Source organism: Diabrotica virgifera, chromosome 1 (assembly GCF_917563875.1).
Source record: "Diabrotica virgifera virgifera chromosome 1, PGI_DIABVI_V3a".
Taxonomy (NCBI): domain Eukaryota; kingdom Metazoa; phylum Arthropoda; class Insecta; order Coleoptera; family Chrysomelidae; genus Diabrotica; species Diabrotica virgifera.
In genome coordinates, this window is record NC_065443.1 from 257,449,763 (window position 1) to 257,475,296 (window position 25,534).

General features: G+C 32.6%; 1 protein-coding gene across 3 annotated transcripts in view; it reads right to left on the bottom strand.

The window, feature by feature from the left end:
* The window catches only part of LOC126883570 (acetyl-coenzyme A transporter 1), a 122,219-nt gene that overhangs the window by 22,574 nt on the left and 74,111 nt on the right, over positions 1-25,534 (bottom strand). For all 3 annotated transcript variants that reach the window (XR_007697713.1, XM_050649216.1, XM_050649226.1), the window contains 2 exons: positions 8,965-9,131; positions 6,630-6,854 (listed from right to left, as the gene is read on the bottom strand). Coding sequence is in view for 2 of the 3 variants with exons in the window: in XM_050649216.1 (XP_050505173.1) it covers positions 6,630-6,854; positions 8,965-9,131 (392 nt within the window). In the remaining variant the exon portion in view is untranslated. The remainder of the gene's footprint in view (positions 1-6,629; positions 6,855-8,964; positions 9,132-25,534) is intronic.

Consider the following 25,534-nt stretch of genomic DNA (forward strand, 5'->3'; position numbering starts at 1 on the left):
TAATAATAAATGAATTCTTCCATGCATTATTTACGATTAAAATTTACACGAAGAATTTACTATACTTCATCAGTAATTACATTTTTAAATTAAAAAATATCGGTTACATTATTAAGAAAAATAATAATTTAAAGCTTTATGTATCTTTATTTCTTATTAATCCTAATTTTAACGGTTAAAATCACTAGTATATAATATTATGTATTAAATTAGGTATATATTATATATTTATATTAAATTATAGATATAATATATATTAAATAAAATTAAATCTAATCGAATGGAATCTAATTGAATCAAACGAATATAATCGAATCTATAATAAGTATTCACTTCTGTCGGCATTCCGCAAGTGTCACGCTTTAATTTTTTTCCACAGCACACTACTTGTTTCCACTTTGATTTCCGTAACTTCGTTTACAGGAGACATCATCAGTTATGTTTAAAAATTAACACGTTTCTTAAGATATCTCGAGATAGAAAAAAGGTATCGACATGCGGTTTTCGATATTCTGTTGATAATTTGGTCTAATTTTGTAATACAGGGTTAAAAGTGCATACTTGTATTTAATATTTTCCAAAGAAAACTAGATTTCTGAAAAACATAAAATAGCGCCCCCTAGCTGGCATATTACTTATTACGCTGTTTCGTAATTATAAATCTTACATTAACGAGAAAGATCTGTTTTCAACGAGACCAAGTTTGCAAAAATCGATTAAGCAGAACCGAACTTACAGCCATTTTTCCTAACAAGGTTCCCACTCACCCCCACCTCTTATTTACAAAGGTAGAGTTACACTTGTGAAATCAAATATTCGCAGAATTTTGCGAAGAATACGATGATTGGATTTTCAGTGCCCTTTCATTATGTAAATTTTGTAAAATTTTGATTTTTAAATTTTTGACATTCAATTACGCCCTCTAGCGGTGGACTTACAAATATGAAAATAATTTCCAGGCTTTTCTCGAGGTAACTTTTGTTATAAATTTTTTTTTCCCAAAGCTGTACTATAAACGGTTCCTGAGATATGGCCGAGAGCCATTATTATTGGGACACCCGGTACACACAGACGACCAGAGAATGTCTCATACCTATTTCCCACTTCAAGTGGATAGCTACAAAAGTACCATCTACTTTGAATATTTGAAGACCATAAACGAAAAAAATTGCATACACCTTACGGTTAAATCTTAAATCATCGACATTCAGCCCTATTCTGTAACTTTTAACAAATCGAATAGAAATGACCAAGTCGAATCGTAATTACCCAAAATCGGAATGTTTGATATCTATCGCGTCATTTTTGTGTTTGGATTGGTATTCTGTAACTCATATCGTAATCGAAATCTCTGACTTCTATTTCACGCGGTTCTGAGGAGGCGGCAACCGCGCATTAACCAGTGTTCTGTGACCTGGTTGTTACTCGAAATATGCCACCGTTGCCATATCCTCAATGTTTTCATACCTTCTTCATACTCTCCTCAAGTTTTGAAAAGTAAATAAAATATTAGTGTAAATACTGGATGCAAAAAGCTCAAAAGATAATAAATGGTTTTAAATTAGAGTTAATTAAAATTGATATAAAAAAGAAGATAAACTGATAAATAAAAAGATAAGTGAAAGTGAATATTATAAGAAGTATACATGCTTTTAACGCTCGGTTTTATAATCAGTTAAAGTGGACTTTAAATTTTAAGTTGGTACCTTTATCAATGCAATTCATACGGGTAAATGTCAACTTTAAAGTGAACTTTAGTTGTTAATGTTCACTTTAAGTTGATTATGAAACCGGGCGTTTTAAATCAAAGATATTTAAGTTGATGTTATTAGGTTTGTTCTAACATGAACTTTTGGACGGTCCAGAAACCGTCACGAAACTACTTGTACCGTTTGTTGTGCGCATGTTCGTAATTGTGTCGCCCAGTTATCGTCCGATGACGGTAATTTGGAAACTGATGTTGGAACGGTTACCTGACTGATAACTGATTTATCTATCAATATGTATATGTTTGTTGGTATATCCAATGATAAAAACCAAAGATTGAAGAAAGACTGCTGTGTAAAACCTTACTAAGACAGGTTTCTTACCTGTCACCTGTAATTAGTTGACTTTCACCTTTCTCTTTGTGAAGACAGAGAAATCAACTCAACCACCCACATACAAGTGGTAGAGTCATATAATGCTGTGAGGTATATCTTTTTCATTTTCACCCATCGCCAGGGTTTAACATAATACACGCCAATGTAAAACTTTTGGTCGGCGTTTTAAGGGTTTTAACCTATGTATTTTTGGTGGCTTAGCATGTAAAGCTTGCTTAGAACACTGATGATGCTCTCTTTAGAGCGAAAACGTTCTGTCTTTTAATGTAGCCCTTTATTGGGGTTTTAATAAATATACCTTTTACACAGAAGTCTTTCTTCAATTTTTGTAATTAATGGTATACAGCGAGTTACGGGAAATTTTTCCTTATGGATTTTAAAAACCAAAGACGTATGCCGTAGATATATTAATTATTATGTGACACATGACAGAAGCTCGAAACAAATGACAATCAATGAAAAACTTATGAAAAAAAAATGAAAAAAAAATTATTACTGAAATGGTCATCACGAAACCGTCACTACAAGATCACAATTCTTGTTGGAAAAGTGGGAAGGACGATCCGATGACGATCATATTTTGTTGGAACGGATTTTGTTTAAATAAATTATTTAAAATTGATATTACTAATAATATGCAATCTTTAAGATTCGACTCCAGCTGAAATAACTGCTAAACAACTTTTCCCAAAAATGGCAACTTTTCTATAATTTGTTCAGACTATGAGCGTTGACTGATAAATATACAAGTAGGTATACTGGTATAATATACAAATATATTATCAATCAACGCATAAGAAGTCTATTGTATGCTATTCTCGTACATTATACCATTGAAAGAAATAAAAGCAAAAACAGTATGGCAACACTGCGAGCGGCAAACATTCAGATGTCACATAGCAAATAAATAAGGTTAGGTCCTACAACATGTCTAAATTAAATATATAATTATCTAAACAAATAAAACCACAGACTAAAAATGAAGCAGCTAAAAAAAAAGGTAGAAATACTATAAATAATTATAAATAAGTAGTAATCAATTATTTTTATATATAAAATATAACGTCAAAACAAAACAAAATGCGCTTGCGTCAACCACAATTCCGATAATCGAAATCTCACCTCGACAGGGTAAATGCTGTCGAAGTGATTTCTATTCACTATTACGATTGTAGAGATTCCGAAGTAGTTATGGAATACGGATTTGGACTATTTCTATTCGACTTAGCCACTTCTATTCGATTTTACTGACTTCTATCATCGAAATGAGTTACAGAATAGGCTTGATTGTCGTTTTAATTTTAACTTTTATAACATTTAAAATATAATCTAAACGTTTTTATACCGTTTTGAAAGTGGAATTTTTCAAATGCTCACGTAAGTAATCATCAACAGGCAAAATATTACCCCTTTTGTTCAACTGGGATTACTTAAAAATGTATAAATATGTTCAATTTCTTTGCAACACGAAAATGCAGCAGCTGCATAATACTCTGGTTAAATCGGAGAGTACAGGAAGAGTCTTTCGGAGGTTTTTACCCCTCATCAGTAGTACCATATCCTCTTCTCTCCGATTTCCCCAGGCATCATACTTTGGGCCTTTCCGAATTGCAAAGAAAGAAATGTCACGGATGCACTAGAGCCATCTACCGAAAGACAAAATAAGTTATCAATCGAAGTAGCACAGAAAACGACAATAAATATCGTTCCCATACCACCAGATTGACAACAGGTGGAACACTTTCTTTGGTTACACCTCCTGAGATTTTTAAAATTTATAAATCAAACAGGATGCCGAGGAAATTAAGATGAGAGAATTTTAAATAATTCACAACCCATCTGCTCAGCGTGGTAAAAGTTCCAACAAGAAAGATTCCTTAGTACTCAACAAAAGAGTAAATGAATTAAAAATGTATTATAAACATTTTCAATTTCTTTGCAACATGAAAATGCAGCAGCTGCATAATACTCTGGTTAAATCGGAGAGTGCAGGAAGAGTCTATACCGGTTTCGGAGTTTTTTCCCCCTCATCAGTAGTCTCACGACATCCCATCGGAGAGAAGAGGATATGGAACTACTGATGAGGGGAAAAAACCTCCGAAACCGGTATAGACTCTTCCTGCAGTCTCCGATTTAACCAGAGTATTATGCAGCTGCTGCATTTTCGTGTTGCAAAGAAATTGAAAATGTTTATACATTTTTAATTCATTTACTCTTTTGTTGCATCACTTTTCTAGTAACGGTACTAAGTAGCTACTGCGATACATTACTTCTAATTAATATAAAATAAAATTAGAACTTTAATTGATGCAATGAACCGGTATGACATAAAGTTTTGTATACACCACGTACATTATTAGATGTTCATACCCTCGGGGGACATATAAACTCTCGGGTCAGAGGCCCTCGAGTTTATAAGCTTGTCGCCCTTAGGGTATAGACATCTATTTAATGCCCTTGATACATAAATAACTATTATGTACAAATTTGGACTATGGTAAGTTAGGTTCAATCGAACTATTTTTGGTCGCAGATGAGATTTAATTTAGAATTCCCTTTTTGTTACACCCTATTATACACTAAGCATCAAAATTAACGCACCACGTTAAAAATGGAACATTTTTGATGTCTCGTATTTCCTAAGCCTGTTGTCCGATTTGAGTGATTTTTTAGTATATTGCTTTATTCTTCCAGAATATCGATGTAATAATATTATTGCTAAACAGGTAAGTGTCATTGTATACCGAGTGTAACAATGATAGTGTGTTTTTTTTCCTGAAAGTTTGGAACATCGTGTGGAATATTCTAGCGTACATAAAATATTGAAATTAAAACTTAACTGTAGCCTTAGGCTTTCTTAACATTTTGCTTTTCGATTCATTCGCTTGTGTGGGATAATAAAAAAGTTTGGTACTTTAACAACTAGCCATGTTATTCATCAATACAGGGTGTTTCTAAATAAGTGCGACAAACTTTAAGGGGTAATTCTACATGAAGAAATTGTTAAGGCAATACGTGAAGTACCCTCAACAATGGGTAACCTGTAATTGTACGGTTACAGAAATATATTTCATTTCCATAGGTATAGCTGGTTAAGAATAGGTATACGATTTTTCAAATGTATTTAAAGTGTTATCTGCATAAATGGCACACAGAATATTTGCTATGAGAGGTATATGGTTCAAAATGCATACAGTATCACGGTTAATAAGTTATGTTCACATATATGTAGAGGTCAACACTTACAGTTTATTCCTTGTTGACGTCGACATCAGAGCTCTGATTGAATGCCATAATCCATTTGCAGAACCATAATATTTGTAAGGCACTCAATAATACGCTAAATAAATTATCGTTGGTAATACTGAGCAAACTGAATAATCTAAGCGGTAAAAAACGAATGGCGGGAGAGTCGATAGAAGAGAGATGATTACAGTTTGGTAACCATTGACGATCTGCCAGAGGCTAGGGGTCGGAGTTGAAAAACGAGAAACGAAAATGTAAGTGTAAACAAATAACCTGATATTTCCAGACAAGGTCTACATAATACTACTTGAGTTTTACGAAATCAGTGGTACAGGGGCGTAACTAATTATTTTAGTGAGACGTGTATAATATATTTATTGTACAGAAATAATGACCATTTACTTTATAAACATATGTCCCCAAATGCTTCGTTTCCGAGATACGGGATGTTGAATTTTTTCTTACGAACGGACGATTTATTTATTGCTCTAAAACCAGTTGAGATATGCAAATAAAATTTAGTAGGTTTTAAGAGGTAGTTATTGCGCATTTTTTGACATACAATTAAGAATTTTATATTCACCATTGGCGTGCATACCGGTCATATTACCCATATGCACGTCAATGGTGAATATAAAATTCTTAATTGTATGCCAAAAAATGCGCAATAACTACCTCTTAAAACCTACCAAATTGCATTTGCATATCTCAACCGGTTTTAGAGCAATAAATAAATCGTCAGTTTGCAAGATAAAATTCAACATTCCGTAACGAAGCATTTGCGGACATATAATTATAAAGCAAACGGTCATTATTTTTTTATGCAGAATTACTCCTTAAAGTTTGTCGCACTTATTTAAAAACACCCTGTATTGATGAAGAACGTTGCTAGTTGTTAAAGTACCTAACTTTTTTATTATCCAACATAAGCAAATGAATCAAAAAGCATAATGTTAAGAAAGCCTAAGGCTACAGTTGAGTTTTAATTTTAATATTTTATATACTCCAGAATTTTCCACAGGGTGTTCCAAACTTTGAGGAAAAAACACACTATCATTGTTACCGGTATACAATGACACTTATCTGTTTAGCAACAATATTATTACATCGGTATTCTTGAACAATTCTATAAGAATTCTATAATATATTAAAAAAATCACTAAACTCGGACAACAGGTTTAGGAAATACAAGAAATAAAAAATATCCCATTTTTAAGGTGGTGCGTTAATTTTGGTGCTTAGGTGTGTAATGTATTAAAAAATCGGTTTATTTCTACTTACTACTTTTTCTACGTTATTCCTACATATATTGTCTACACTCTCAGCTCCTCCTTCACACCGTTTCCAAGTCAACGGATCAACCCAATAGAGGGCAAGCATAGTCGGCCAATTACCTCCAAGATTCGTAAGAGTATTTAGTAACGTCATATACGTTCCTCCGACTGCACTGTCACTGATTTTGGCAAAAAATGCCATTTGTGCAACAAACATGCAATACACGCACACCTAAAATTAATTAAAATAATTTTAAACGAAAAATTTAAGAACATATTTATATCTGACAAACAGATTTGGATGTATACGACGTCCGTCCTTAAATGCACTGTCTATCTCATTAAATTGCAAGTGACAAAACAACGTACGCCCGTAATTATTATATTTGGTACACATAAAATGACGTATTCGCTGACAGGTAGTTGCATACTTTCACAATGTCAAGTGGTAAAATTACAATTGTCATTCTATACTACAATCACAATCAAGATGCACTAGAAATAAACAAACCAAGACATGTTAACTGTTACAAGGATCACTCCTGAATCATGATTTACAATGTATAATAGTTATTTAACCAACAAGGGTATTAATAAGGGCGATTAACAATTGAGATATTTTAACACGTGAGCGGATTATTGTAAACATTAATATTCGAAATAGTACAATTACTGAAATTAAAGGAAGGTATTGATAAATGATTATGTGCTGTATAGCATTTTGACAAATTTATATTTAAGTCTTCTTGGACCTCTGTAAATTCTGTGATAGATGAAGAAGCGGTGGTGCTGAAGGAAGTACTTTGACAAGCTTTAGTGGTATTTTTCCCAAGAGTTTTTCAGCCGTCTCAAGTTTATGCTGCATATAATTGTCTATATAACCTTCTGCTACAACAGTCGATTTCCAGCCACCTAGTCTTTTAAGTGGGAATATAAATAGGTATATGTTTGGTTGCCTACACCACAGGCCACTGCCAATCACAGAGCGAAATCGTTCATTAATAGAAAATCATTCATTAAGGGGAAACAGTAGTGATCAACAGGTAGCGAAAAGGCGTTCCAAGATTGCGGCTGTAATTTTGAATATTTTTTCGAGATATTTGGCACACGTATTCGTAATATAATAAAGAATGGCGGTACAGAGCCCAATTTGAAAAATATATTAATATGTGGAAATTACTCTGTAATTAAATACAATATTAAAAAAAATCGAGCCTGTGCCGCCATTAAGAAAACCAAAAAAATACACTTTCTTCAAATAAACTTTTTTATCCGATGCCTAGATTTTGTGTCATTTTGGAACTACCTACTAATGAAATAAAAAAATTTAGTTAATTTTTCATAACTTTCTCTGTCTTCCTCTTTATCCGTTCTCAGCCATTTAATTCTTGCTTGCACCTTTTTTGCTGCTAGTTCTTTACATTCGTTGTTATACCATTCGTTTTTTGTTTTCTTCTGGTGTTTGCCTACCTGCTTTTTTGCAGCTTCTTCTATTGACTTTTTGATCATGTCCCATTCTGATTTGATGTCCTCTGCTTTATATTTCTCTCTTATTTGCACTGTTACTTCTTCTTCATATTTTTTTCTAATATCTGCATTCTGCAATTTATTGACATTCCATTTTTTCTGTTGATTTTTCTGTTTAGTTAGGATTTTAACTTTTTGTCTTATGGTGGCTGTGACCATATAGTGGTCTGAATCCGCACACGCACCTCTGAATGTTCTCACGTCCTTCATTGATGACTGTTTTCTTTTGTTAATTAGTATGTGATCAATTTGGCTATACGTTTTCTGATCAGGCGACCTATAGTAAAACTATACTTTATTAAAAATATTTTGTTTAGTGGTTTGTGCCTTGTGTACAAGTTACAAAGTTTTTATACGTTTTATGTTCTATGATTCGAAGTTTACACAAAGGCGTATTATTCAAAAAAAAAGAAAGTTCATTACTAAGGTTTTGTTAATATAATAATAAAAGAAGATTAAAATGGGAAGTTGGGCTTGTGTCCGATCCCACATAAATTATTACTTTAATACCAAAAGTTTGTGTTAGTGTAATAAAGTTTATTTGTGAAAAGAGTTATTCCTAGCTTCCAACGAGATTCAAAACAAGTGAAAATTCTTCCTTAACACGTTGACGGACAGAACCTCTCTAGACGTCTAATTTCCATTGATGTAATGTGACACAACGTCTACAGACGTTGCATTTTTCCCTATTCTACTTTGCAAAATACATATAGTGGCACAACACTTGCTTATACATTTGATGCACTGTCCGTCAACGTGTTAATGTTGAAAAAATCCAACATTCATCATGTACATTAATAAAACATCTATCTTACCTGGTGAAGAGCGTAGCAGGCAAACAATAATATTACATAATAAAATGGTAGGCCATTTGAAGCATCAGGTACTAAAATTGGTGTTATAAATACTACAAAAGCTGCTACAAAGCCAAAAGCTAACCGATAAGGTATAGCTTTCAAGAATATATTTAGCGGTTTAGGCCCTAGAAAATAAAATTAGTATTAGTATTAGTCACAGGAAAAATGTTTTTTGTTGTTTCTTGTGTGTTTGGAGACCTTTTGTAACTTTTTGTTAGTTTTTATAATATTATCTTTAGGTCTATTCGCGCTGTGTACCCCGAACGTACCCAGAGGGAGAAAGCCTGCGCATTACAAAATTGGACGTTAAATAAGGTCGAATATTTCCCTCCGAAAATGTAATGCGTAAGCGATCTCTCTCTGGGTAAGTTCAGGATACGTTCATGGCATGCTCCACGAATAAGTCTTAAAGATAGTGTTCTCTGTAATTTCAACGACAAGATGAGTTTTTGTTGTGAGTAAAGACGATAGTTTAAGTATTTTTCCGGCCTCAAACCCTACAAAAAGAGGAGTGATAGAACAGTAACATCTACCTAGGCTGATAACACCTTTGTCTAGGATTACAGATTCATATCATAACGAAAATGAAAGCGAATAAGAAACTTTGTCTATACAGTAAACGCTGCGCTAGTAGACACGTCTAGGCTGTCGTGTTCCTAGGCTTATGGGATAATCCGGCCCGTTCTCACAAGTGATTTTCATGTCTGTCATGTCATCCCATGCATGTCATGTATTTTATAACTTTTACAACTTTAACACATGACAACAATAACAATGACACCTATAAACTTTAAATACAACTGTTCTATAAGCTGTCAACTCCTGTTTGATATACATTTTCCGACGTTCTAGACGTCACTAGACATTTCTAGGTTATTCAATGTCGAATATTCTCCAACTTAACACTTCTTTTTTTACGTGAAGGGACCTTTCTATGTAGGATCAATCTGTGTACTTCTCGGTATAAAAGTAAACAGTGCAACAAGTGAAGTGTCCAGGATTGCATTAGCTCAATGTGCCCGTGTGTCTAGTAGCTTGGCGGTTACTGTATAGACATCTGTCCTCCTGACCTCCTGTGAATAACATAAAAAAAATCGAAAGCAGGCATCTTTGGTAAGAGTCTTGAAAATATCATTTCATATTGCTCTGCACTTTTACCGTAAGTGTACGACTTAAACGTTGGTTATAGCAAAAAAAAATTATAGAAAAAAGAGAATTATAAAAAATATAATTCTCTTCATTTTTATTTATGTATATTTATGTCGTATAGTTAATACACGAAATAACTGGATAATTATGCTTTGTTAGTATTTTCCTCATTAATTCGGAAAATATCGACCGCACGAAAAAAGGAAATCGCATTTGCAACAATTTAAGTTCTTACCATTTTTGTCGAAAACGTTAAGAGGATCGGTACGTATTTTCGGCTGCAATGCTGTTTAAATGGGGATTCATTTTTTTCGAATCCTGAGAAAACTAATACGTATTTTTGAAAAATTTAAACGCAGAATGAAAGATTACGTTATTAGCGAGTGCCGAAAGTCCCTGAGAACTTCTATAATGTTTATTTTAATAAGTTGCAGGGGTGAAAAACTAAGCGAAAATTTAGTGTTATTTTTAATTTCAAATAGCTCATTAAAAATAAACTTTTTATTTATTCTAAGGGACTTTCGGCCCTCGGTAATAATTTAGTCTTTCATTCTGCGTTTACATTTTTCAAAAATATTTATTGACTTTTCAGGATTCGAAAAAAATGAACACAATGTCCGTGGTAATATTTTTCAAATCTATCTTTGTCATACAACGCACTCAGTAGAATAGAATATTGTCAGGATAATGTCAGTCAGACACTGACAATCAGTGACAATTTTAAATATTTAACACGAATCGGGAATATTTTGAGTTGTTGATTAAATAATATTGATATATAGTGTATTTGATAAATAATTGATTTAAGACGTGAACTTTATAAAAAGTTATTTATTGTGTATTATTTATGGAAGATAAAAGCAGAGAATACATCAAAATACACTAATAACCGGCAAAATAACGCAAAAGATAAAAAACATATTAAGTTGTGAGATAAAAAGAGATGAACCTAGTGGAGGTGTTAAATTTAGCGATAGTAACTTATAGATTGACATTATATTGATTGTTTCCCACCTTAAGACGTATCGAACGAATTTGAGAAATGCCACTGTCACAGTGACAGTTTAACTTGACATTATCCTCTGATAAAGGTGGGAAACAATCAATATAATGTCAATTTATATGTTACTATCGCTAAATTTAACAACTCTACTAGTTTTATTTCTTTTTATCTCACAATTTAGTATGTTTTCCATCTTTTGCGCTATTTTGCCGGTTATTAGCACGCTCATCACTGTATATTCTGTGATCCAAGTATTTTGTTGCTAAAGATGTTCAAAACTGTAAGCGTTCCATAGTAACAATATATTATTAAAAAATCACCTTAACACTTTTCCTCTTTTCTCGATTGAGTATTAGTTTTTATTGTAGGTACATATAAACTATTACAATCACTGAATACATAGTTAGTGAAAAAATTATCATACTTATTAACTGAATTAATAATTTGCAATTATATAAAAAATAACAGTTATCCACATTCAAAAGAACATTCAAAAGCCACCTCTTTAAGTTAGTTATGACATTATGAAGTAGAATTACATTCTATAGGTTTGTTCTAGCATGTAGTTTTGTATGGTTTGGCACCAGATTATTGTACGGCTTTACTGCGCATGTTCAATCCACAAACAACAAACTGTTTTTTGCTAGAACGCTTTTTTATCGGAGTAAATACCAACGTCAAATTATTTGTTTTTATTTATAATTTTTAGGTTAGATTAAAAATACATTTTTTTATAAGTATACAAATTTCCAAGATTTATGGTAAACATTGAAAACTAATGTTATAAACGTAAATAATGGTACGTAACATAATCAAAACATATCACTTTGATTTAAAATGTGTAAACGGTAAACAAATAATTCCACTGCGCAAGTGCAAACTGAAATTTCGAACAAAATCCGCAAACTCTTTTGACCCTGTTAAGCCAGTTTCCAAATCAAAATTTACTCTTGTTAGAAGTTAGAACGCCCGACTAGTAGTTTCAAACTAGTAATTTGTGTGCTTGAACGCAATTAAACAGATGCGCATGCTTCTGATAGTTTCAAACCGTTTGAAACTGATGCTAGAACAAACCTATTATTTACATATCCATACCAGTGTGAATTTTACTACACGTAATTTGCCATGTAAAGACAGAAAAGGTAGGGATAGCCGTAAAATATTTGCGAATTATGTACCCATAGCCTTGAGTAACTGTCGTTACTTCTTAGGCAAGCCGCACACCAAAGAAACATGAAACGAAAAACATGAAACATGAAACGTAAAACATGTTTCATGAAAATAAAACACTGCAAAACAAATCTCAAAGTCCGCCTACCAATGAAACGAGTGTGATTCATGCTCATGACACATTTTTAATTTCGGAGAGTTTCATAAATGGCCGGGCGTATATATGTTTAGCAGTGTTTTATTTCCATGAAACGTAATTTACGTTTCACGTTTCTTTGATGTAAGTATGTAAGCCTTAAGTAACCATTGTTTTTGTTTATCAGATAATAACTCATTTAGTTGGTTTTATGCTTAAAATGTAGCACTGATGGTAACCGATAAAACTGAACTTTATGACGATTATTTCGCATTTCACACCAAAACAAAACAGCAATAAGGCATATTATTATCTTTTTAAATCGACTTTTCCAATGAAAATGTTAAATTAATTCTTGTACAAAACAAAATTACAAATAAACGCAACTAAAATGATCTAAAACACCATAAGAACTAACAGAATAACATTTATGTTTGCCTCCCAGGCCATATTAATTTAATTTTGAAAGCATGTTGGAATGCCCTATAGTGCGTAATATGTCCATAAACGATGCGATATTTACACAAATTGCACAATAAACATCAGTTTATCTGACACAAACATCTTACGTCATATTCTAATATGATCCACAGGCCTCTAGTATGACTGCAAAAAAGATTGTGCAAGATATTGATCACGAAGCTTAACTATCTAGGGGCTGTTTAAGATTAAAAATTCTCAGTGGCAATTATCGAAATGTCAAACTTATTTCAAAGTGACACTTTCCGAATATTACAAGAAAACCACGAAATTTATTTAACACCGTACATTCCCGTCAGAAATAATTCGCAAATACATCAGGTGGCAACAGAGTGTAATGACTTGGCCCAGAAAATCACGTCAATATGTAAGTTATATACCAGAAGTATCGATGAGACATTTAAGAAGAAAGCGGCCATTATAATACAAAACTTTCTGCTTCGGTCTAGGAATAGACGAATATTCAAAGATGTTATAAATAATTTAAACGAGTTGAAGCATAAAAATCCTGTAGTGGTGCTAAAACAGGTAAGTGTACATAGTGCTTAAATAATTTAGACCTGGATCTCGCGTATCTACCAAAAAAAGTTGATTAATAGCAAGCTGAAAATTTATTAATAGCCTAACGGTGTCTAATCGGACACACTTTGATGTATGGGAACACTGGAACAGGGGAAGTTTTAATTGTGGAACAGTTTAAAAATTTGGTCAGATTACGAAAACGTCCCATGTATTTTGTCGGACAGAACATCCAATTGATTTGTTACCCTTTCATTAAACTCTCATGCAAAAATCAGACTGCTATTACAAACCAATATATGATTCCTGTCATTTGTCATGTTCCACTCATTAAAATGTCCAGTTAGTGACAAACACCAGTCTGATTTTTGCATGAGTTTAATGAAATGGTAACAAATCAATTGGAAGTTCTGTCCGACAAAATACATGGAACGTTTTCGTAGTCTGACGTTCCAAATTTTTAACCTGTTCCACAATTAAAACTTCCCCTGTTCCAGTATTCCCGTACATCCAAGTTTGTCTGAGTAGACACCGTTAAGCTTTTAACAAATTTTCAGCTTGCTATTAATCAACTTTTTTTTTTGGTACGCGGTATACAGGTCTAATTGACTATGATACTGACTGAATTTTTTTTCTATGTTGAATATGCATTTTGCCTATTGCTGGATATACATTCGTAGTCTGGGCTGATTATCGGAGAATAGGCCATTTTTGGGAAAAGTTATTTACCAGCAATTTTATTGCTGGAATCGAATTATAAGATCCTATATATTAATAACATAGGTATGCAAAGTCCTCAGATAGTGTGCTACTTTTTTTATTAACAAAATGGCGCCCGAAAATCGTGTTTTTTTCAATTATTGCTCTATAACTCCGAAGATTTTAACTTTACAACAAAAACACCCAAATAAAAATTCACCGTGATTAAATTCTGCATAGAGACGTGTTTTTCCCGATCTGCTCCGACGAAAACTTTCCTCGGAAAATGCGGGTTTTCCCGGGTTAAATAAAGTTTTAGATAAGTAATTATCTACCAATAATTAAATAATTTGGTGACTTAACAGCCTTCTTTGTTTAGATTGTAGTTCCAGAAGCTGGTGAAAATTAAACGAATACTTTAGCAACAATTCAATTGTTAATTAATAATTTACGGTCGCAATAATAACCAAAATAATTATGATACACTGATCAAACTTTGAAATCTTATAAAGATGAGATGCCTATTTAACATTTTGTCGACAAAATATAAATTTTTTATTTTTTTGCATAATCTTTAAATGTTAAAAAAAAATAGTTATAAACAAGTTAACGTTTCTCAGAAAGTTTTTATTATATTATAATTTTAAAAAGTAGCTAAAATGCGCATTTCAAATATCTTGAAAATGAATGCTTTAAAACTTTTTTGCAACCATTTGCAAAAAAGTTATGAAACAGCAAAGTAAGCATACGATTACTACGGTGTTTATAATTTTTTTTTAATTCTTTCAAAGTGTAGAAGTGAGTTTAAAGTACAAGCTAATTATTTACAAAAAAATATCAATTATCAGTTTAATGGTTATATTTTAATTAAAGATTATAAATATATTTTTTGTAATTTACACGCACGAAAGTAGGACTAAAACAGTACTGTAGCTAAAATTTTCACTCGGAGCGACGACCGGCCGCGTGACGTACACTTTTAATAAATAATGTATGCTGCGTGTCAGTCGCTTCGAGTGAACATTTTAGATCCGACTCTGTGTCAGACTTTTGCGCTAAAAATTACAAAAAAAAGTATTTTTAATCTTTGATTAAAATATAACCATTGCACTAATTTTTGACATTGTTTGTGAGTAATTAGATTGTACCATAGACTAACTTTTAAGCTTTGAAACAATTAAAACAAATTATAAACAACGGAGAAATCGTATATTTACTTTGCTGTATCATAACTTTTTTGCAAATGGTTGGAAATGTTCATTCATGCATGAAAATGCTTGAAAATTTTCAAGAACTATGAAATACACATTTTAAGTATTTTTTAAAATTAGAATATAATAAACAATTTCTGAGAAATGTTAATTTGTTTATAACAATTTTTTTAAACATTAAAGATTATGCAAAAAAATGAAAAATTTATATTTTGTCGACAAAATATTATATAGGCATCACACCTTTATAATCTTTCTAAGTTTGATCAATGTCTCATGATTATTTTGGTTGTCATTGCGACTGTAAATTGTTAATTAACAATGGAATTGTTGCTAAAATATTCGTTTCATTTTCACCGGCTTCTGAATTTATAATCTATACCAAGAAAGATTTTATGTCACCAAGCTATATAATTATTGATAAATAATTACTGGCCCAAAAAATTTATTTGAAAATTCGAGATTTTGTTGGGAAAACCCACATTTTCCGAGGAAAATTTTCGTCGGAGCAAATCGGGAAAAACTATGTAGAATTAAATTGGGGTGAATTTTTATTCGAGTGTTTTTGGTGTAAAGTTAAAATCTTCGGAGTTATAGAGCAATAATTGAAAAAAATACGATTTGTCGGCACCATTTTGTTTATAAAAAAAGTAGCACACTATCTGCGGACTTTGCATACCTATATTAATAATACATAGGATCTAATAATTCGATTCCAGCAATAAAATTGCTGGTAAATAACCTTTCTTTGTACTTTACTAATTAGATCAGGGTGTTATAACTATTTTTTTTTAAATTTAAAGATTATGCAAAAAAAAGAAAAATTTATATTTTGTCGATAAAATATTAAATAAGCATCTCATCTTTATAATCTTTATAAGTTTGATCAATGTATCATGATTATTTTGGTTATTATTGCGATCGTAAGTTGTTAATTAACAATTGAATTGTTGCTAAAATATTCGTTTAATTTTCACCGGCTTCTGGAATTACAATCTATACCAAAAAAGCTTTGATGTCACTAAGTTATTTAATTATTGATTAATAATTACTTACCTAAAACTTTATTTGAAAATTAGAGTTTCTGTTAGGAAAACCCGCATTTTCCGAGGAAAATTTTCGTCGGAGCAAATCGTGAAAAACATATCTCTATGCAGAATTTAATTGCGGTGAATTTTTATTTGGGTGTTTTTGTTGTAAAGTTAAAATCTTCGGAGTTATAGAGCAATAATTGTAAAAAATACGATTTGTCGGCGCCATTTTGTTTATAAAAAAAGTAGCACACTATCTGCGGACTTTGCATACCTATATTATTAATATATACAATAATAAGATTCGATTTCAGCATAAATAACTTTTCCTTGTATTTTGCTAATTAGCCCAGAGTATCGGTGAAAGGTGGATCTAGCTTTTCCGATGCGTGTCCGTATCTCTTGGTGGTTGGTCTATTCTTCATTTATTATGGTGCCGAAATAGTTGTAGTGAGCCACTCTTTCTACAGGGGTTTGGTTGACGTAGAGTTGACCTTCTGGTATCTTTTTTTAGCTAATGATCATAAGCTTTGTCTTCTTTACGTTTATATTGAAAGCTTTGTCTTCTTTACGTTTATATTGAGTCCATATTGTTAACTGTAATATGTGATTTTTTTCATAAGGACTTCTTTTAAGTTGTACGCAAATACTATAGTATATCTACTTATCTGATGTTGTTTAGCCGGTACCCATTTGGTAGAATACCTTTTTCAGTTTCGGGCAAAGCTTTGATAAAAATTCTTTCAGAGTAGAGATTGAAGATTAGAGGAGACAGAATACAGCATTCCTACTTAGTCATTAAACGAAGCAATAAAGCACTAAAATCGGTCTTACCTCCGAAAAAAAAAAAGGACAAGACGGATCTTAAGAGGAAACAGTAGCGATCAACAGGTAGCGAAAACGCGTTCCAAGATTGCGGCTGTATTTTGAATATTTTTCGAGATATTTGGCACACGTATTCGTAATATAATAAAGAATGGCGGTACAGAGCCCAATTTGAAAAATATATAAATATGTGGAAATTACTCTGTAATTAAATACAATATTAAAAAAACGAGCCTGTACCGCCATTAAGAAGAACAAAAAATACACTTTCTTCAAATAAACTTTTTTATCCGATGCCTAGATTTTGTGTCATTTTGGAACTACTAATGCAATAAAAAATTTTAGTAGTTCCAAAATGACAAAATCTAGGCATCGGATAAATAAGTTTATTTGAAGAAAGTGTATTTTTGTTCTTCTTAATGGCGGTACAGGCTCGTTTTTTTAATATTGTATTTAATTACAGAGTAATTTCCACATATTAATATATTTTTCAAATTGGGCTCTGTACCGCCATTCTATATTATATTACGAATACGTGTGCCAAATATCCCGAAAAAATATTCAAAATTACAGCCGCAATCTTGGGACGCGTTTTTGCTACCTGTTGATCGCTACTGTATCACCTTAATAATTCTTTTTGCATTCGATTCGTGAATGCGCCAGGAAACTTTGTGAACCGGAGCCATGATATAATATTGAAAAACTGAAACAAATGAAATAGAGAATGTGGAAAAATCCCCTTACGAATTAACTCACACATCCACTATTTCGGGCTGGGAAAAATTTTCTGAATAGAATCAAAGATCCAAACACCAGTTCTCAGAAATGTGTTTCGCCTTCTTCAACCTCCCTGGGCTCATCGGTAAAGATGAGAGGTTGAATATCAAGAGGCGAAACACATTTCTGAGAACTGGTGTTTGGATCTTTGATTCTATTCAGAAAATTTTTCCCAGCCCGAAATAGTGGATGTGTGAGTTAATTCGTAAGGGGATTTTTCCACATTCTCTATTTCATTTGTTTGATTTTGTTACGATTGGTCGGTGAACCAACTTTGTATCTTTTGATCACTGAGTGTGTTCAAAGATTGACTTCTTATTTTATTGAAAAACTGTATACAAAAAATGCATTCTAAAGTGCATCTCAAACAGACAATAAAAAAAAATCAGAATATGACGTCAAAAGTGATCTCCGGAGTACCTGTTGCCAAGGGTACCTACTGTTTACCTCGTCACTAAAATTCATTAAAAAATTAGTAGCCAAAAATCATTACTCGGAGGGTTTTTGGGTCGCTGACGACGAATATGACATCGGAAGTGATCTACGGAGTACCTGGTACCCAGGTTACCTATTGTTTATCTCGTTTTCTGGAGTTTTCGGCAAATTCATTAAAAAAATAGTCAAACATCATTAGTTACGAGATAAACAGTAGGTATTACCCTGGGCACCAGGTATGCCGGAGAGCACTTCCGTTATCATATTCGTCGTCAGATACCCCAAAAACCCCTAAGTAATGAATTTTAACTATTTTTTTAATGAATTTGCCAAAAATTCCAGAAAACGAGGTAAACAGTGGGTACCCTGGGTACCAAGTACTTTGTAGAGCACTTCCGATGTCATATTCGTCGTCAGCGACCCAAAAAACCCCGAGTAATGATTTTTGGCTAATTTTTTAATAAATTTGCCAAAAACTCCATAAGAAGTAGGTACCCTGGGCACCAGGTATTCCGGAGATCGCTTCCGATGTTATATTCGTCGTTAGCGACCCCAAAAATCCCGAGTAATTAATTTTGACTAATTTTTTAATAAATTTTTTGCCGAAAACTCCACAAGACGAGAGAAACAGTAGGTACCCTGTGCAACAGGTACTCTGGAAATTACTTCCGATGTCATATTCGTCGTTAGCGGCCCCAAAAACCCCCCAAGTAATGATTTTTGACTAATTTTTAATGAATTTGCCGAAAACTCCACAAGACGAGGTACACAGTAGTTATCCTGAGCACCAGGTACTCCAGAGATCACTTTTGACGTCATATTCGTTTTCAGCGACCCCAAAAACCCCCAGGTAACAAAATTGAACTCATTTCCGCCGATCATTGACGAGTTCTGAATCGGAGATACTACTGGCTGCCCTTTTGTCTATCAGCACATGGTCAATTTGATTGGTTGTGGTTCCATCTGGTGAAATCCATGTCATTTTGTGTATGTCTTTATGTGGGAGGCATGTGGAACTTATAACTATGTTTTTACTGGTGGCAAAATTTATCAAAACTACCCATTCTCGCTTGTTTTATTGTGCAGTGAGTGTTTTCCTATTGTGCCATAGAACTGCGGCTCCTTGCCTATTTTAGCATTCATATCCATTAGCCGGCTTGTATCCTATTGTTTATTTCTTGTGGTTCGTTATGGTTTTCAGTTATTGTTGTTCCAGGATACTTAAATTCTCTAACGCGTTCAAAGTTAAAGTCATCGATGATGATGTTCTGGCCGATCCTGTCTGTTTTGGTTATTGCTGCTCATATACCAGTCTAAGAGCTAGAGCCGAAAAATCATCGTCATAAGTAATATGGAGTTTGGCATGTGTAACCCCACATATCGATAGAGGGACAAATTATAAGTATAATTTGTTATATCATGTTATTAAAATAAATCAATACTTTTTGAATTATTAAAGATCAAAGATTTGTCTGTTTAAGAGCATATGCCTGAAGTTACGGATGATAAAAAGAACATATGAATTAATTGTATGTTACTAAAATATTATTTTTATATTATTTCGATATAAATTTAGCAAAAGTGTATTCGAATATGTCAAATGTACCCATTATTGGACACCCCCAGTTTCTGGACATATTCAGTTTATATTGATAGAAAAAATTAAATTAAATATCGAAATAATATAAAAATAATATTTTACTAACATCTAACTAGTCACCAATTTTCATGCAAATCGATGGAGGTATAACAAAATAGGAGGTGAAAACCTTTAATGACTGCACTAACTTTCCCCTTTCATCCCTTATTGCTACTTCCTGTATCGACTGAGATGTCAGCCTGAAAGGGGTCGTAATTGTCAATATACAATGGACACATTTCCCACAAAAACTCCATATTACTTATGACGATGATTTTTCGGCTCTAGCTCTCCGTCTATACATAGGTATATTTCGTTTTACTTTCATTGATTAGGTGCCCCATTTTCCATGCTTCCTTCTCGAATCTGATGAAAGTCTTCTTCATCCTTAATCAGGTGTTTCCTATAAGATCGATATTGTCTGCAAATGCCAACAGTAAGTTTGGTCCTTCTCGATGAAATACTGCAGTCGGTTTTTAGATTCTTGCACTTCTGATTATGTGCTCCAGAGCTAAGTTGAGGAGTTGTGGTGAAAATAAATCTCCCTGGTTTAGTCCATTGCTTATTCCGAATGTCTCCGTGTATTATTGTACAACGGTCATCTTACATAGTAACTGTTCCATGTGCATCCGCATCAAAGTGGCTAGTTTTTTAGGAAAGCTAAGTTTCTGCATAGTTGTCCACAGTCTAGCCCTGCATACTCTATCAAATGCGTGTTTAAAATCTATGAACATCTGATGAAGCTCACGATCAAATTCCCAGCTTTTTTCATTATCTGTTTTATTGTGAATATACACTGAGCGTCAGAGAAAACGGACACCCCAAAAAAATGGGCCATTTTTGATGTCTCGTATCTCCTAAACCTGTTGTCCGATTTAAGTAATTTTTTAATATGTTATAGCCTTATTATTTAACGATATCGCTGTAGTAATATCATTGTTTATATAGGGAGATAGTTGGTTGACCCAATAGGTAAATATGTTTGATTCAAATTGAGACAGTCACCAGATGTCCCCACAATTTCTGTCAGGATCGTAACGTCAAAATTCATAGACTGCAAGTTGGATACGATCCTATTCATAACACCCCAACTCGCATACATATTAAAAAAGGATGTGTGTGTACTTTGTACGCACGTAAGAAGTTATACTTCTATTGTACAATTTCAAAGAAATATTGTATAATTTCAAAGAAATAAATATACTTAACACGTTATTTGTATTTTATTTAAATATTAAACTAACGTTCTTACCTACCACTTTTAACAATTTTTATTAAAACGATACCAAAAAAAATATGAATCGTCCGGGATTTGAACCCGGGACCTCTTGATCTCCAGTCACACGCTCTACCACTGAGCTATATTCCATTTGCTTTGACAGGTTACAAGATTTCTCATACATACTGACAAATTTAATAGACCAAGAGAAGTATACAAAAATACTTTAAATATACTTACTATTATTATAAAATATCTTATTCCCGAGGAAGACAAATCCAAAGACACAAAAATTATAATAAATAATACATTTACTAAAAACACTAATATATCTTTTTAATGACTTATTTGCGTTGACAGCGTTGATACATACATATCCTGAAAGATTAGCAACAAACTACATACTGTCTGTGTGCGCATGCGCCCGGTATTATAAAATTTCACTCTCGATCGTAAAGAAGTATAACTTCAAAAAATAAATATACAGTGAGCACGTAAAGGTTGGAATAAATTCATTTTCTCGAGAATGGACGATTTTGGAAAAAAATCCCGAAACAGGTCAATTTTTATTTTTAAATTGCGACTTTTTGACATATGTGTCATACTAGTGACGTCACCCATCTGGGCGTGATGACGTCATCTATAATTTTTTTAAATGAGAATAGGGGTCGTGTGGTAGCTTATTTGAAAGGTAATTTAATTCTCTATTCAGTAATATAAACATTAACATAATTTTTTATACAGGGTGTCAAAAAAACTTTTTTTTAAATTAAATTTATTGACATAAAAAGAAGAATGTGTGTAATTTATTTAACTCAAAATACATTTTACTGCTATCAGAAAACAGGAAGAATGTTTATTTAACAAATAAATAGCGTTTTTTGCTTAAATTCAATATTAAAGCCGCCACTCACCTTCCTCTTGACAGTTTGAACATTTAATTTAAGGGAAAAGCAATGATTATTTTTCAAATAATTTTTTTTTCTGTTTTATAAGAACATTAAAATGTATTTTGGACTAAATAAAAATTACATGCATTCTTCTTTTTATGTCAATAAATTTAATTTAAAATTTTTTTTTAGACACCCTGTATAAATAGTTATGTAATTGTTTATATTACTGAATAGAGAATTAAATTACCTTTCAAATGAGCTATGACACGACCCCTATTCCCATTTAAGAAAATCATCGATGACGTCATCACGCCCAGATGGGTGACGTCACTAGTATGATATATATGCCAAAAGATCGTAATTTAAAAATAAAAATTGACCTGTTTCGGGATTTTTTTCCCAAATCGTCCATTCTCGAGAAAATGAATTTATTCCAATCTTTACGTGCTCACTGTATAAAAGAGTATATTTAGAAATTGAATTAATGATGTCATGCTACTATACATAACATATGTTACCGTAAAAACCCGATTTCAGTTAAAACCCGAATTTACTAGGAAAAACTAGTTTAACTATGGGCTTTAGACAATTCTTGTTTTAACTAGTGAAAACTAGAACTATCAAATATTTTCAGTTAATTCTAGTTGACACTAAACATAATTCAGTCAAAAATAAGTTTTTACTAAATTTTTCAGTTATTTCCAGATTCAAATAAAAATCAGTAAATAAATTGCTACCGCGGTTGTTTTCAAATAATTTTTCTAAAACATAAAATACTGGACAAGATCATAAACGTAAAGAATGCCAGTCCTTTTGACCACGTTATTGTGCTATTGTTTTGCACCCAAGCTGCTAACATTTTCTCGACTTGGTTAGCTCGTTCGACTGAACCTTGACTCTAGCGGTGCCTTGGTTTTTCATGAACTAATTTTGCCTCAGGCCAGTATGACATTACCTCATTTATAACTGCATCAACGAACTCACGGCCATTATTGGAACCTCTTGTGGTTGAATATCGATCAAATCTACCTATTTCATTTCTGAATATAACAGCGACTATTCATTTCTGAATGAAATATAGGTTTCGACACAAGACCAATCTTCGCTGTACTCTTCTACCGTTAGCAGGTTTTATACATTGACATAAAATTATTGAACATATCAATTGTCATATTTGCGTATTTTCTGGCGGTTTCAGTCTTCAATCTATTTCAACCTCCATGACCCATAGCAACGTGAGCTGCTTCAATTATGTCTTGGCAGACAGTTATTCCGCATCTTGTACTTCGGCTATTAATTTATTATACATGCTTTTGGTCGCAACATTGTAGTGACTTACTTTCTTCTGGCTCTGTTCCTTCTGTAAAATCTTTTCCAAAAAAACGTTATTTCCACGTTCTTATATCTCTGCTCTCAACCTGATATTCTACATTATCACTCACGGTGAATAATACACAGTAGTGTAATATAACCAATAAAAACGATGCGGAAAAGTCCACAGTTGCACACATTATAGCTCATTTTTTAAATAGGAGGAGTAATTCAAATTTACCGCGCCGAAATGCTTGCTTGTAATTGGTCCAAACGCGAGCAAGCTTACTCCACTAAGCTATGAAATTTTGACATTTATAAAATTTTGACACTGACATTTAAAATTAATAGGTTAATTAAGTTATATCGCCGATTTCTTGCGATTTTCTGCGTTACTCCTTTAATTTTTAGATTACTAGTCTACTTTTATATAAAAATCAGTTGTTTTTAGAACTCTTCAGCGTCGTATGAGTATAATATAATATTTATGGATTACCGTCGAAGGCCGATATGATCAACCAAAAAAGAAGATGGATCTGGCTATTTTTCTAGTGACATTATTGGGTGTGAATCTGTCTGTTAAGTTGACTCCTCCTATTTAAAAAATGAACTATAGTTTGTTACCAACCAGCCGCCTTCGTCACTAACCCTATCCTGAACAAGCCAAATCGTATTTTTGTCTCTTCTCGCAACTATTTTAACTGGTATTCACTAGTAATTCCAGTAAAAACTAGTTTGAACTAGTATAAACTATTCTAAATGAAATGTGTTCGGAATTTTTAGTTTTAACTGAATTTGGCAGTCAAATCTACTTTTGACTAGTTAAAACTAGAATTGTCTAAGGCGCATAGTTAAAAATAGTTTTTCCTAGTAAATTCGGGTTTTAACTGAAATCGGGTTTTAACGGTAACATATATATGTCATGACATCATTAATTCAATTTCTAAATATATTCTTCCATATATATTTATTTTTCTTAATATGTATGCGAGTTGGGGTGTTATGAATAGGATCGTATCCAACTTGGTGTCTATGCATTTTGACGTTGCGACCCTGACAGAAATTGTGGGGACATCTGGTGACTGTCTCAATTTGAATCAAACAAATTTTCCTATTGAGTTGACCAACTATCCCTATATAAACAATGGTAATATTGTTCCTAACCAGGTACATTTTTATTGTATACCGGGTGTACGAATCAAACTGTGTTTTTTCTCGAAAGTTCGCAATACTCTGTGGAATATTCTAGCATTTATAAAATACTGAAATTAAAACCCAACTATAGCTTTAGGTTTCCTTAACATTCTGCTTTATGATTCATTCGCTTATGTTGGATAATACAAAAGTTAGATACTTTAACAACTAACCATGTTCCTCATCTGTGTAGGGTGTTTCTAAATAAGTGCGACAAATTTTGAGGGGTAATTATGCATTAAAAAATAATGAAAGTTTGCTTTATAATCGTATTTCCGCAAATGCTTCGTTTCCGAGATACGAGATATTGAATTTTTTCTTCCAAACTGACGATTTATTTATTGGTTTAAAACCGGTTGAGAGATGCAAATGAAATTTGGTGGGTTTTGGTGGGTTTTAAGAGGATCGGTACGTATTTTCGGCTGTAAAGCAAATCAAATGGGGATTAATTTTTTTCGAATCCTGAGAAAACTGTTAAGTATTTTTGAAAAATTTAAACGCAGAATGAAAGATCACGTTATTAGCGAGGGCCGAAAGTCCCTGAGAACTTCTATAATGTTTATTTTAATAAGTTACAGGGGTGAAAAACTAAGAGAAAATTTAGTGTGATTTTTAATTTCAAATATATCATTCAAAATAAACTTTTTATTTATTCTAAAGGACTTTCGGCCCTCGGTAATAATTTAGTCTTTCATTCTGCGTTTAAATTTTTCAAAAATATTTATTGGTTTTTTCAGGATTCGAAAAAAATAAACACAATGCCGTGGTAATATTTTCCAAATCTATCTTTGTCTTACAACGCACTCAGCCGAATATAATATTGTCAGCATATATTTT